The sequence below is a fragment of the Mauremys reevesii genome, linkage group 7 (genome assembly GCF_016161935.1).
Source record: "Mauremys reevesii isolate NIE-2019 linkage group 7, ASM1616193v1, whole genome shotgun sequence".
Taxonomy (NCBI): Eukaryota; Metazoa; Chordata; order Testudines; family Geoemydidae; genus Mauremys; species Mauremys reevesii.
In genome coordinates this window covers 121,946,444-121,961,343 of record NC_052629.1, presented here as the reverse complement: position 1 = coordinate 121,961,343, position 14,900 = coordinate 121,946,444, and the positions used below count along the sequence as shown (strand labels likewise).

At 41.7% G+C, this 14,900-nt stretch overlaps 1 protein-coding gene and 1 long non-coding RNA gene across 4 annotated transcripts in view; one reads left to right on the top strand and one right to left on the bottom strand.

The window, feature by feature from the left end:
- The window catches only part of PTPRG (protein tyrosine phosphatase receptor type G), a 575,819-nt gene that overhangs the window by 527,892 nt on the left and 33,027 nt on the right, over window positions 1-14,900 (top strand). For all 3 annotated transcript variants that reach the window (XM_039546377.1, XM_039546378.1, XM_039546376.1), the window contains one exon: window positions 11,308-11,399. In XM_039546377.1, coding sequence (XP_039402311.1) covers window positions 11,308-11,399 — 92 coding nt within the window. The remainder of the gene's footprint in view (window positions 1-11,307; window positions 11,400-14,900) is intronic.
- Window positions 14,512-14,900, bottom strand: part of LOC120409041 — a 58,904-nt gene continuing 58,515 nt past the window's right edge. Inside the window, exon 7 of the long non-coding RNA XR_005601072.1 lies at window positions 14,512-14,622. This is a non-coding gene — a long non-coding RNA (uncharacterized LOC120409041). The remainder of the gene's footprint in view (window positions 14,623-14,900) is intronic.

The window sequence follows — 14,900 nt, the reverse complement described above, 5'->3', positions numbered from 1 at the left end:
TGATGCATTATATAACAAACTGAGAGGCACTTGCTTATCACCTCCTTCCCAGGAGGCCATCCAGTTCTAGAAGTGGTAACATCAACATGGGATAACCCCACTGGCTCTGCATCTCCCTGGGGTCAGCAATGACCTAGCAGAGTTCTTAAGCAGGCACATAGTGACCAACCACAAGTGGTCACTGAAGGAGCATATCATAGACTTCCTATTCCATCTATGGGAACTCCATGATAGACCTTTTTCATCAAAAGGACGATACCAAGTGCATGAACTTTTGTTCCAGAGGAGGTGTGAGTCTGGGCTTGTTGCCAGATGCCTTTCTTCCCTGGTGGTCTCAAGGACTCCTGTATGCCTTCCCACCAATGTCTTTGATCCCCAAGATTGTGTCCAAGATCAGGAGGGCTTAGAGTACAGTCATCCTGATAGCCTCTTAGTGGCTGAGAGATTTTTTGGCTGTCATGCATGCTATAGATGTCCATGAGATCTACAGGCGTGCCCAGACACACTATCAGAATCAAGGTTAGATCTTGCACCCAGGCCTGCAGTTGTACATGCTGGTTTGGATGTTGGCTGATTGAGCAGCACTGGAAAAGACTGCTCCTTTCATGCCCAAAACATTCTCATATCAAGCAGGAATGTCCACCAGGAACATTTTCTCCTCACAATGGAAATTATTTTCCATATGGGCAGTCCAAAAAAATCTGGACACAGTGGAGGCACCGATTCCAAAGATGGTCTAGGAACAGGCGGCACTGTCATTCAAAAGTCAACTAGGCGGCAATATTGATGTGTCACATTCTGGTGCAGTTGGATTTGATCTTTTCACACTCAACAGTACCTAAATTCCTTATAGGCCTCCTTCATACTTAACTTACAGTTATAGAACCAGTTCCCTCATGGGACCTCAATGCCGTCTTCCTGAAGCTCTTGGAGTTTCCCTTTGAACTACTATCCGAATGCTCCATGTACCATCTTGCTATTCATTGCTCTTTCTGGTGGCCATCACCTGGCTCACAGAGTCAGTGAAGTCTCTGTGTCTCCTTAAATGCTCTTACGGCTCGACCTCCTTTTGCAGTCTTTCATAGGGACACGGTGCTGCTCAGACCACACCCCAAGTTCAACCCTGAAGTGGTCTTGGACTTTCACCTAAAATAATCCGTTACCTTGGCAGTCTTCTTCCCAAGGCAACACTCGACACTGAGAGAGAAGAAACTCACCACTCAGGACATATCCTGAGCTGTACTCTATTACCAGAGTAGGACCAAGCCACTTTGCTTTCTCTCTGGCCATTTCTGACTCATCCAAAGGTTATGCCATCTTGTCACAGAACTTCCAAGTGCATCACACACTGCATTTCCACCTGCTATCCTCTCTGGTGGATGAGCCTTTTCCTGTGAACATCAAGGCATACTCCACCAGAGCACGGGCTGCCTCTATCACCAGCTTCAGAAGCGTGCCTATCTTTGAGTTGTGTCAAGCTGCAATGTGGAGTAACACACTGACTTCTGTGAAACATTATGCTTGTGATGTGGCTGCCTGGCCAAGGCACCACGTTCACAAGAGCAGTACTGCAGTCACTGTTCAGCTGAAACTCCTCCCTCTCATCATCCAGGGAGGACACTGCTTGCCAGTCACTCACAGTGGGACTCACGTTGGCACTTGCTTGCAGAAGAAAGCACGGTTACTTACCTTCAGTAACTGGTTCTTGGAGGTGTGGTAGTCAGTGTAGATCCTACGACCTAAGTCCGCGCTAAGCTGTGCGGCTGCGCAGCAGCCTATTAAGCCCAGTGCAGACACTCAGGGTTGCGGCGGAGAGATGTGTCCCTCCCCCTGCCCCAAACCAGCCCCGGCCTGGATCTGCTGCAGCCGGGGGAGAGGCACTTCTCCTCCCCTTCCCCCCTGCCCAGGTGCTGCTGGGCGGAGTCTTCTCTCCCTGCTGTAGCCCCAGAGCAACCTGCACCCCAAACTCTCATCCCTAGCCCCACCCCCCAGCCCTGAGCCCCTCATCCCCGGCCCCACCCCAGAGCCCGCACCGCCAACCGGAATCCTAACCCCCCAAACACCAACCCTCTGCCTCAGCCCTGAGCCCCCTGCCACACTACAAACCCCTCGGCCCACCCCCCCAACACATGAATTTTGTTATGTGCACCAGCATGGAGGTGGTGTGTCACACATCACATAACAAAATTCATTCCGCACATGGGTGGGAAAAAATTAGAGGTAACACTGCCTACGACCTACCCTACAAGCAGAAAAGTACAACACTGAAACTTGCAAAAAATGTCTTCTTTCTTGATTTCCATCCCTGGAAAATATTTCAGGTAGAAATGAAAATGCAAATTTATTCTAGTAAGGAACAAAGTTCTGCATTTAAAAATACTTTGGTAGTATGTTCTGACACCATGACTCATGTAGAGTAATACCTTGCTAAACAAATAGTCCAGCTGAAATCAATAGGATCACTCTTGAAGTAAAGTGCCATTCAATATAAGTATGGGGATAAGAATCTGGCCCTTAATGTTTTCATATTACTTCCTCCTTATACATGCTGTAGCCACAATGAAAGAAAACTGCTTCACCTTTCTGTGATGTGTCTAAAAAGGATAGTCAGCTTGTGGCGTAATCCTGCATTCCCTGCACATCCAAACTCCCACGGCAGGCAATGGGAATTCTGGTTGTGCAAGAAATGTACTATCAAGTCCTTGGAGAGCATGTATAACATTTATATTATGTTCAAATAAGAATAATACATGTAAAACACAACTAGTAATAAACCCAAATGCTTTAAACAAATCCAACAATGACTGTAGGCTGGGAAGAAAAATTCAGTACTTGCTTTCAAATGTTAAGTCCCCAATACAGCCCACACTTATGCATATGCTTAATTTTAAATGCATGAGTAGTCCAATTCCAGTGTTTGTACAGTGCCTAGCACTATGGGGTCATAATCATAGATGCTACAGTAATACTCACAATAAATAATAATGAGATCTGTCCCAGGCTTTTAAAGTTAATACAATAATGTTTAATGTGTATGCTAATAGAAAGCTTGAATGATTTCATTCTGTTGAGCTGAAGTTAGTACAATGGATTTGGTTGCTCCTTTCTGCTTCAAAGGGAAAAGATCATTTGGATTGCTGTTTCATTTATAATTAATGATGACCTAATCTAAGATTTTACATGCAGTTTTAAAATTCAGATTTCATTATGACGGGTATAATTTTTATAATTAACATTGTCCTTCATGTTAGTGATTGGCATGTGATTAATAGTGCTATATTAGATTAAATCTTTAAATAAGTGAGATTAATGTAACTGCAGAACTGCATGTCTTATTTTACATATTCTGCTTTTCTTTTTATGCTTTTATTATGCACTACTGCTGTATCAGAAATCTGCCCTGGTGTTCGTTTGATTTCATTATAAAATGTAGATGATAATAGTTTCGCTGAAAGGTATTTTGTGCAATATTTCCAATATGCTGAAACATCAAGACCCTGAGTGTGAATATTTTCATATTAAATCTTTTTTCACCTTTTTCATTTTGAAAGACATTGTTTAAAAACCAATAATAATTAGTTCGTGCTTACAATTTGAATAACATAAAAGTTAAAAAGGAATTGTGCCCCCTGATACGAGGCTCTCTACAATTATAATTTATCTTAATAATTCTAAGGTCACTGACTTCAGCAGGGAGACAACATTTAAAGGGTTTTCAGCATGTAGTTCAAACTCTGGGGATGACACCAGCTGCGTTGCCCTACTTTATTATTTATGCAGATATGATCTGTCTAGAAAATGTCCACTGACAGTTCAGAAATATTATAGCCACTTCTGTGACGTTATTTTACCCTAAACAAGTTGCCTAACCTTTCCAGCTCTTTTTGTATTGCAAGAAAATATGATCTATCAGACAAATTCCGAGGGATACACTAACATTTCTATTGCCTCCTTATTTTAAATGCTTTAACAAGTCAAGTCATTCTATCGCTTAACTAAATGTACTGCACCCACATATACATACACTGCAACTAGACTTAAACATAACACTAAAGGTTTAGAGAATATTCAGGGCCAGGTTGCACAAATACTCAAAACTCAGGCAGTGCTAGCACTAAGATTGCACATGAAATGTCAGCTCCCCTGTGTGTATGCTTTACAATACAGTTATCAGTTACAGGACCAGGACTGTTTCGAATATATTTTTTCACAGTCTTAGATGCAAATTCTTCCATTCTTATACTCGTATTGTTAAAATGGTGAAAGATATTTTTGTAGACTTAGGCCTTTTTATATAAGCTCTTGTCTGTCTAAGGGGTGAAATCTTGACTTTATGGAAGTCAGTGGGGCCAGGATTTGACCCAAGGTGTATATTTAACAATATATCAGCACCTACATACAGTTCTTTTCTACCTGCAGCATTTCCTATGTTAGATGCAGTTCACACCGTGCAGCAGTTAACTGTGAAGCTATCTCAACAGCAAGCTACACAGATAATTCAGCTGTGGTGTGTATATATAAAAGCAAGTTTTCATTATTGCTCCGTGTCATGCACTTAATATGTAATATATTATGTAAATGTAGTTTCCCCCCCTTTCCTATAAATGACTTTTAGGGACTCAGTTTTCTGACATACACGGGGATACAAGATGCTACACATAGGTTAGATGCAAGGCTAGATACATCTTGCACTATCAGGAGTTCTTCTGCACATCTCTTTTTGAAATTAAACATTGTGAAGCCCGCAGAGCATTTAACTAAAACACAGGACTTAGTAAAACTATTGCTGGAATCACACCCAATGTTAGCATCATGGCCCTTCCAAAAAAAAAAGGGGGGGGGGGAAGAAGAAGAAACAAAAATAAAGTATATAAGGCCCTCTCAGAGGAGATAGCATTAGGGACCAACTTTGTGAGCAAGCAACATAGTGTGGGTTAAATAACAACAGTAATTTTTTGGAAGGGGGGGCGCTGATTTATTTGATAAAGGTTTTTTAACTTGTTTTTTTCACAAACACACAGCAATATACCAGTGTACAGAAGTTGCTGGTTGGAGAAAGTCTACATAGAGAAAGCAGCAACCAGTGGAAAACATTTAAAGTTTCAGGTTGTCCTGAGATATTTTTCATTATTTAGGGAAAGCACAATGGAAAGTGAAACTGAAAAAAGGAAGCACTTGAAAACAGGGGTGAGGCTGGGGTGCTCCCTCTCATGAACAGTTCCTGATTTGGGTGCTGGACTTCTGGTTGAGACCATGAGAAGCACCAGAACTCCAACGAGAATCCAAACTAGAAATGAGGAGTGTCAGGCAGCACTTTGGTTTTGACCTTCTGGATTCACTCATGACCCAAAATGACTATTCCAATCCAATACCTTCCTAATCACATTGCTAATTATACTGCCTTTTAAATATGAACCTGTACCTGCATTATAGTTTTAAAATATACTGGGCATATTGATTCCTGAAGGAATGTACTGTATGTTCATCGCCTCTTGCCCTTTCTTAGGTGAAAAACGAATGAGTTTTTTTGAAATGCAGGTGAATATCATCCATACCCACAATGTTAGCAATGCCGACTCCTTTTGTGGAGAGAAGTGAGTTGCATTATGCCCCTCTCAAATTCATTCTGCATCATAATGTCCATGCATATGGTAGCTCCCTACAGAGCCTCTCAACATCACTCCATAGTTGACCACTGGTCACTATAGAGTAACAGGAGTCACTCCTGCAGCAATCCCAGATCCTGCTGGCCAGGGAGGGATGAACCAGTTCGCCTCCAATTTGAATATCCCACACACTAACATCTGGCACTTCCATCAGAGTACTGGAGCAGTCTCTGATTATAAATCCTTCTAACCCAGAGATGTTTACCCAGGCTTACCTAATTTGTACACTACCATGGAAAGCAAGGTGTTTCCCAGTGAAAATGAACATGGTGAGAGATTGTGCTCAGATTTTATATTGGTGTAAAACCAGGCTAGTTCTGTTCACGCTGGTGTAACAGAGGGCTGAGTCTGTGCCATGAAGAACTGTTATCTTTGCACTTGTAATTAGTTACGAAGACACATTTTTAATATATTTCCTCCCTTTGAATAAGCTATAGGTCTGGTAGAAAGTATACAGTATATTGACATTAACAAATGTCAGTGTGGTTTTAGGCTGGGAAAAGTAAACAGTGCAAAAGGGAATATGCATTGAACATTAGGGCTCCTAATTAGCTATTATAGGATTCCATTAATCTCTTCCATTGACTAGAAGAGTTATGGTCTCTGAGGCTCATTTGTCTTAAGATGGAAGAGAAGCGTAACCATAGCCTTGTGGCTGAAGATACCTGCAAGAAAAAGTACTTTCCATGTATCCAGTTACATTAGTATGTTTTGTTAGAAAAGGTTTAAGGAAAGATTCTTCAGATTAGACAGTCACCATCAGAGCAAATGCCTTCAGACAACAGTGTGCCATATTAGTACATTATGTGTTTGAGCATAGATCTCCCAAGCTACATGTGGCCAAAAACACACCCTTCCCAACTAGGTTAATTAATGCTCTTAACTAGGAGGTTTTGGGGGCATTACAGATGGGCAAAATATGGCCCCAAAGTGCATTAATTTGTGTCAGCTCCATTTAAGAAGAGAGCTGGAAATCAGAACGATACCTTCTAGCACACCACATCAAATTTAGATCATGTACCTGAAGGCCTTGCCAAACGACTCCATGTTAGTTTAAATATCTTTAGTATCACTGCTTTCTTGTGTATATCAGGGAGCATGAAGATGTATTTATGGACTGGGAAGAAGGATTCTGGATTCAGTTTGTCTGTCTTGTCTATTTAAATTATGAATTCTTCAAGGCAGGGACTCGAGCAGGTGCAGAGAAAGGCTACTAGGGTGATCAGAAGAATGGAGAACCTGCCTTATGAGAGAAGATTTAAGGAGCTTGGCTTGTTTAGCCTAACAAAACAAAGGCTGAGGGGAGATCTGATTTCTCTCTATAAATACATCAGAGGGCTAAACGCCAGAGAGGGAGAGGAGTTATTTAAGTTAAGTGCCAGTGTTGACACAAGAACAAATGGATACAAACTGGCCATCAACAAGTTTAGGCTTGAAATTAGATGAAGGTTTCTAACCATCAGAGCAGTGAAGTTCTGGAATAGACTTCCAAGGGGAATAGTGGGGGCAAAAAACATAGTTTGTTTCAAGACGGAGCTCAGTAAGTTCATGGACGGGATAGTATGACAAGGGTTCCTGCAATGGTAATATCTCCAACAGCCAGGGAGGGCTCTGAGTTACTACAGAGAATTCTTTCCCACGTGTCTGACTGGTGCGTCTCGCCCACATGCTCAGGATCTAACTGATCATCATATTTGGGGTCGGGAAGGGATTTTCCCCCAGGACAGGTTGGCAGAGACCTGGGGGGGGGTTTCACCTTCCCCTGCAGCATGGGGCATGGGTGACTTGCTGGTTTGAGTAAATGGTAGATTCTCTGTAACTTGACAACTTTAAATCAAGTTTTGAGGACTTCAGCCAGAGGTTATGGGTCTGTTCTGTGGGTAGATGGGGTTCTTGACGTGCAACGTGCAGAAGTCACTAGATGATCATGACGGTCTGAGTCTGAATCTCTGGGTCTTTAAGTCTGAGTCTCTTACTATGCGTCTGTACAGGGCCTACCACAGAGATGTTAAACACCTGGCCCGTGCCAGATCCAGCCCACTCAATGTATTTATGAACCTGCCACCGCACGGCATATTCAGATTCTGTAGAATCTAACCTTTTATTTTATTTTATTAAGTTTCTAAACTTCATGGCGGAGAAGTTAGGCTTTCAAATGCTAAGCACGTGTAACTGTTATAGTGCTATTTTCTTGGTCTGCAGGCAGGCGGAAACAGGCGCTCTGGAAGCGTGAACTCCCCCTCCCCCATTATTCTCATTGTGATGTTCATCTGCGTCACGTCAGCATTATTAACTATTTCATTGCTGATCATTTTATCAAATGGGATGGGAAACTGGGTTGGGGTGAAGCCCATGGAGGGACTTGGGAGTTGCTATAGTAGAGAACATACAGAGGGAAGAGAGGAGGAGAGAGACGAAGAGAGAGAAGGGGGAAAGAGGCAGAGAAAGGTGCATGGAGAAGGAAGAAAAAGAAAGAGCAGAATTAGCTGTGGTTATAGAGGTGAGGATACTTTGTCACTGAGCAATAATGATAGCTACAAGTTTAGTTAATACATAAGGACCATATTCTGTCCTTGATCTTTGGTACCAAATGCTCATTGAAATTAATGGGAATTCAGAAGATTGAAGGGAGTTTGTCATCCTAAATGTATGCCATGGCCACAGCCATCATTAAAAATGGAGTTTTGCTCTCTGCAAAATTTAATTTGACACCCTGATCTAATGCAGTGAGTCCCTGATCTCAGCTCAATCTCTAGGCTCTACTGCAGGACAAATAAATAATAATAATGAATAATAATAATATTTTGTCTGATTTTTGTATTATGTGGAATTCTTAATACAACAACGGTTATTTTCTAGGAAGCTTGGGACATACTTTACTTTGTGGGAGAGGGAAGATTCTTTTACATACTGTTGGCACTGCTGTACCTGTGATCCATGAATTCATGAATTTTTTTGGCTGTAAAAACATAAATGTATCTTAATGAAATACTATTATATTCTAATATTATAACATACCATTTACATATTGCAAATTGCTAGTGATATTCTAAGGCCGTTTGCTAAAATGATCGTACTCTTATCAAATGTTCTCAATGTTCAAAATTACCATGATGAGGTGATCAGATTATAAATACATATTAAACAATTGCCCTTGTAAATAAAATAGAAGAAAGAGAATATTTTCCCCTCAGGCTGATTCAAGTCCGAAAATGTCAGTAGATGCAAAAAGCTCCCCCAAAGCCTTACTTGAGAAAATGAAAGTAGAGGAGTAATGACACGGTCATTAGTAACTGCCATGAACCAGAGAAAAATCAGATTTTCAGGGTTGGATCTATAAAATTCTTGCCACAGTAGAACCTCATTTACACATACTGTATATTTGTACCCTTTGCTAAAAAAAAGCATATGTGATAGCTTACTGATTTATTAGTTTGCCAAAGATCTTTCACTCTGAATACAGTAAATGTTACGTCTCTTTGTTTATCTTTAAATTTTGCTGAATATCTGTAGCAATATTTGGATTTTTTTCCATCGTAACGTAGATATTTTTGAAAAGCAGGAGAATGCAGAAAATACTGCAGTTGTAGCACAAAACCATGTGGGAGGAAAAATACATCACAGGTACTTGAAGTAAACATAAGCCACATGTAACCTTCAGAAGGATATTAAATAAAATACATAAATGTCTAAATAGGGCCTTGAATGATGCAATCAGACAGTAGTAACATTGGGCAATAAGTTATTGCACATGCTGAAAAAAATCACACTTGTGTTGTAGTGCATGACATTTTCAAAATGCCATGTTGTGAGCATTAACTAATTACGCCCGGAACGCACAGGGATTTTACCAATTGAAGTGGTGAATGTAGCAACATTGAGACCCCAAAAATAAGAGGGCTTATCTAGATGAACAGAGCAGCTGGGGTGTAAATCTGTAGTGCACTGGCATGTTACACACTGTTTGTCCATGTGGACCTTGCTACCACACACACAAAGTTCCAGAGTGTGCTTTGATTAAGGCTCCATCTATGCTACAGCACTTACAACGTCACAGCTGCATCGGCTTAACTTGTGCTTGTGGTGGAGACAGGAGGGAGCTCTCCCATTAATAACTCCTGCCTCCGTGAGCGGCAGGAGCTATGTTGGCAGGAGCTGTCTACACCAGTGTTTAGGTAAGTGTAACTTACATCACTCAGGGGTGTGGATTATTCACACCCCTGAGCGACGTAAATTATACCAAAATAAACTGTAGTGTAGACAAAGTCTTACTCCGCTCTGAAATAGGATTAGGTCAATGCACATTAGAGAGCTTTTAGCTCTAGGTAGCAGGTTCCACACAGATACTTAGACCTTATCTACACTACAGGTTACTTGGGTATAATTTACGTCGCTCAGGGGTGTGAATAATCCACACCGATGAGTGATGTAAGTTACACCGAACTAAGCGCCGCTGTAGATAGCGCCATGTCGGTGGGAGAGATTCTCCTGCCAACGTAGCTACCGCCTCTCGCAGAGGCAGGAGTCATTGAGCCAATGGGAGAGCTCTTTCCCGTCACCAAAGAGTATCTCCACCAGAAGCACTACAGTGGCACAGCTGCGTCGATGCACCTGATCCGCTGTAAGTGCTGTAGTGTAGATGTAGCCTCAGCGTGCTGCAGATTTACACCCCGTTTGCCGCGCAGTAATTGTTCCTCTAGACAAGCCCTGCTGAGGTGGGTATCCCCTACATCCCAGTTTTACCAGGACTGTCCTGGTTTTTCTCGATGTCTTGATTTCCGAGGAACTTCTTCCAAAACACTGGAAATGTCCTTAGGTTTTTATTGCATCCATCAAAACGTTGGGGTTCTTCATCATTCAAAGTGTTCATGATTTATTGCCGTACTGAATAGAAATGGTTAGCAGTCCAGCGGAGTGAATGTGCCATGTTAGGAACAGTGTTTGGAGTGAAGAGGAAACTCAAATGACACTACCCAAGCTGTTCTTTTGCTCCAAGTGAATGTTAATGATGCTCATATAGTATTTCATTACAGATTCATTGGGATACTACTGTACTGTAAATTAAAAAGGAGAAATTCCTCCACTCCGGGAAATGCACCTGTGTCGCTGCTGAGTCAGAAGCTGTCAGCAGTGATACAAGGCCCATTTTTTAAAGTGTACTTTGTCTTTTGTGTGGCTATTCTGTGACTCTTAAAGAATTTGTTGCCACAGAAGTGCTCCAGGTTTGTATTGTCACCTCATTGGAGAACTCACAGCTACTTTCATTTTTAAAATACCCCCAGTTAAAATACTCCCAAAATTTTAATTGACAAAATGGTACTGTAACTTTGTGCTAAAGGATAGCTTTGCAAAAATGCATTACAAGGCCAAAACCACTACTCATATTTGTAATATCTAGGATTAAGTATCTTGTGTGAACAGTCACACCCAGATATCAATAACCGATATGCTAAGATTTCTTGAAAGTATATACAGTACAAACCATGTCACTAGAGAACTCCAAGAAGGCACAAGTAAAATATTCTATGACCTGATGTTGAAGATGGAGTTATGGATCTCACAGTCTCAGATATGAAACATATCAGCGTATTTACAGAAAAAGCATGACCTAGCAACTCTGAATATCTTTCTCTTTCTACAGATGACATGGAAGCCATTCCTGTCAAACAGTTCGTTAAACATATCAGTGAGCTCTATTCTAATAACCAACATGGCTTCTCAGAAGACTTTGAGGTAAGTTTCATTAACCTTTAATGAAATAGCCTTTTCCTAGCCTAACTAAACGTTCTGTGGACTCACAGTAAGGGACAAGCTGTAGTTTATTCCAGTCACAATGGGCCGGGATTTGCTACCATTGCTCACACTAAATAATACCTTACATCTTGAGTAGCCCAGGAGCAGTAAGATACGACTCAGCCCTGGTCTACACTGGCAGGGAGGGGGATCGATCTAAGTTACGCAACTTCAGCTACGTGAATATCGACTTACCGTGGTGTCTTCACCGCAGCGAGTCAACTGGTGCCGCTCCCCCGTCGACTCCGCCTGCGCCTTTCACGGCAGTGGAGTACAGGAGTCGATGGGAGAGTGCTCGGGGGTCGATTTATCGCATCTAGACTAGACACGATAAATCAATCCCCGCTGGATCGATCGCTGCCCACCGAAGCCATACCCTCAGTGTGAGCTAGAATCTGCCCCTTCGTAAGCAAAGTTAAACATGGGCACGGAAATTGCTGCTCTTACCTGTTTATGTTGGGCCAGATCCCAAAGTCCTTACTCAGTTTTATACTCACTCCTTACTCAGAAAAAGTCCCACTGAAGTCATCAGGCTTTTTGTCAGAGTGAAAACTGAGTAAGGGCTTCCAGTTTGGCCCACAGTATTTGTATTATGCGAATATTTTAAAATATCTAGGCCAGATTCTGATCGGAGTTACACCAGTGTAAATCTGGAACACCTCCGTCAAAGTGTAACTGAGATTAGAATACAGCCTCGTATCTCTCTAAACCCAGGTACGTGACACTTCTATATTCTACACCTAGTAACAAACAGGTTTTGGAGCTTAGCAATCAATAGGGGATTGAACCTGCAATTGTTACACATGGGTAGCCTCGGTGATGCCCATGGAACTATTCACAGGAGTAAGCCCCAGTCAGTGTGAGTAAGGGTTGTACTCCCAGGCACTGCTGAGTGAGCACAGTCATTCTGTAGCTAGCATTAACAGGAGTTCCTTTCAGTCTGCTCACAACTGAGGTTGGGAATATTGGCACATAAGAGGTATTTTCAGCTGAGAAATCTGGTAAATGGTATGCAGCTGTGGCATTGCCTCCACTGAGGGCACAATGAGACCACAATAGGTGATATTCATCAAGATATGCCTATTTTAAAATGTTATGGAGGGATCATAAAGGCAGCTGTATTTACAAACACGACCACAGAACAAAATTGGTGGTCTAATATCTAAAGCCTTGTCGCTGAATGCAATAAAGACAAGACTATATGCAGGAATTGTCTTTTATGGGATCATTTACAACATTTACTGCCTCTGTTTGGTTGCAGTCTGTGTGAGCGGCTGCATTGTCTGATACCCAAAAACTATTGTGTAAGTCATAGATATTTTGTATTCATGAGAACGGCAAATGGGTGAGGTGTTAAAGTGATTTAGTTCAATTGGCTGCTGGCTGGATGACTGAACAGGAATATTGAGGCATTTAACAATGTTGATGGTATTCAGGACAAACATTTATCCTCCAGAGAGTAGAATTTGATCAGAATGATCAAATGCGACTCAGTCTTCTCAATTATTTATGAATTGAGCCCCCAGTGCTATTCATCACAGCTGGTTTTGACACCATTTAATTATTCAAAATAATCAGCTACACATCTGTAAACTTGATCTGACTTAATATAGGCTTTGCTTCAGCTGTCACAAAATCATTGCTATTAACAAACGTTGGATATCTTCCACCTGTGTTTTCAGCAGAGGAAAACACTGCTGTAATAGCCTTTTCTTCCCTTTGTACTGGAAGCCCCCTCTGTGACTGCTACTCCATGGTAGCTTGTCAGCAGAGAGAGCCAGTTAGTTCTCTTCTTGGGAGTTCACTATCTCCTAAGAAGGGAAGTAATTTTCTTTGTGGAGTACCTACTCCCTAGGCCAAATCCTGCTCTCTGTACTGGTGTATATCTGGAGTAATTCCTTTAAAGTCAGTATAGTTACTCCAAACTTATACTGATGTAAGAGAGAACAGAATTTGGCCCATGTTTCCTTAAGAAGAAGTAAAAATGGAATCTCTTCTCCTGAAAGAGAGGTAGAATGATCATCTTGAAAAGATAATGGATTGATACAGTTGTGAGGAAACACCGCTTCCTTTTGTTGCATGAGGTCTCCTGCTTACTCATGGAGGGACCTGATTCTCCTCTCACATCAGTTTCACCCCAGAGACATCAGTGGAATTGCTCCTGATTTACACTTGTGAGATAGGATAATGAGGCCTGGGTGGATCGATAAGAACACGGGGTAATATTTTCAGAAGCACCTAAGTTACTTAGAAGTCTTAAGTCCCATTTTAAAAAGTGGCTTTCTGTCTTAGGAGCCTATGTCTCATTGACAGTCAGTGGGATTCAGCCTCCTTAGTGCCTAACTCATGTCTGAAAATGGGACTCGTTCTTAAGTCACTTAGGCATTTTTGAAAACTTTTCTTTCTGTCTGCAAAATGAAATTGGAAAAAGAGAAAACAGGAGCCTGGATGCTGAAAGAATTGTATCCAGCACAGGAAAAAAAGTAAGTTTTCCAAAGAGAGACAGCCCTCTTAGAGGACGGGGATATCGGAGTCTGAGAGGAGGTCCCAAAGTAGCCTCAAAAGTTCTGCAACAGGAAGTTTTCCCCTTTGTGTCTTTATGAAATAAAGCGAAGAGGGAAATGAGCATGATGGGAACAAGTGAGGCCCGCCCTGTGTAGCAGGCACAAGTCGTGTTATGTTTGATTAATCTTTTTGGTATAAATCCTCTCCTGTGTTTTTGGGAGCTTGCCTTGAGTTGTATTGGGAGCTTCATTATATGAGGAGCATTCCTTTGGAAGCAACGTGTCCAAATACTCAAAATTGCCTCTCTCTTAAAATGAGCTGTAATTACAGTGAAATATTTTGTGAATATGCTAGGGGAGCATTTTATGTAAAAGAAGAAAAGGACTTTGAACTCACAAGCTTCCCCTGGAAGGTAGATCCAAAGTACATCCATATTCCCAACAGGGAATCATACTGCAGGTCGACACTTTAGTGTCTAGTTAGCTAGTCTTTCTTATGTATAGAGAGTGGCTAAGGTTAACCTTGAGAACAATTAATTTATTATTTTTGAAGTAACTAGAAATTAAAGTCCAGAACCTGATTGACCAACAAAACAGCCTTTTAAAATGATGCCCACAATGGATGGTTGTCCATGGTGCTTTCTGGTCTTGCTCCAACTCTGAAGAATAAAAATGAATAACAATAAAATTCCTGTGAAATCCAATGGGATGCAAAGCCCTTTTTGCATTGCTACTTAAGAAACAGCTCCAGCACCTTTTTCCTATGGCACAGGCATCCTAGGTTGCATCTGGTCCATTGTGTCTCTACTGCATCTTTGGGGTAGGATATGGGTGTCCCATACCCCATGTGCATTGCAGCAATGCTCTGTAGCATGCTGCCAGGGATTTTTGGGGGTGGTTCTGCCAGTATGTAAATCAGCAGGCCATTCCAGCCCAC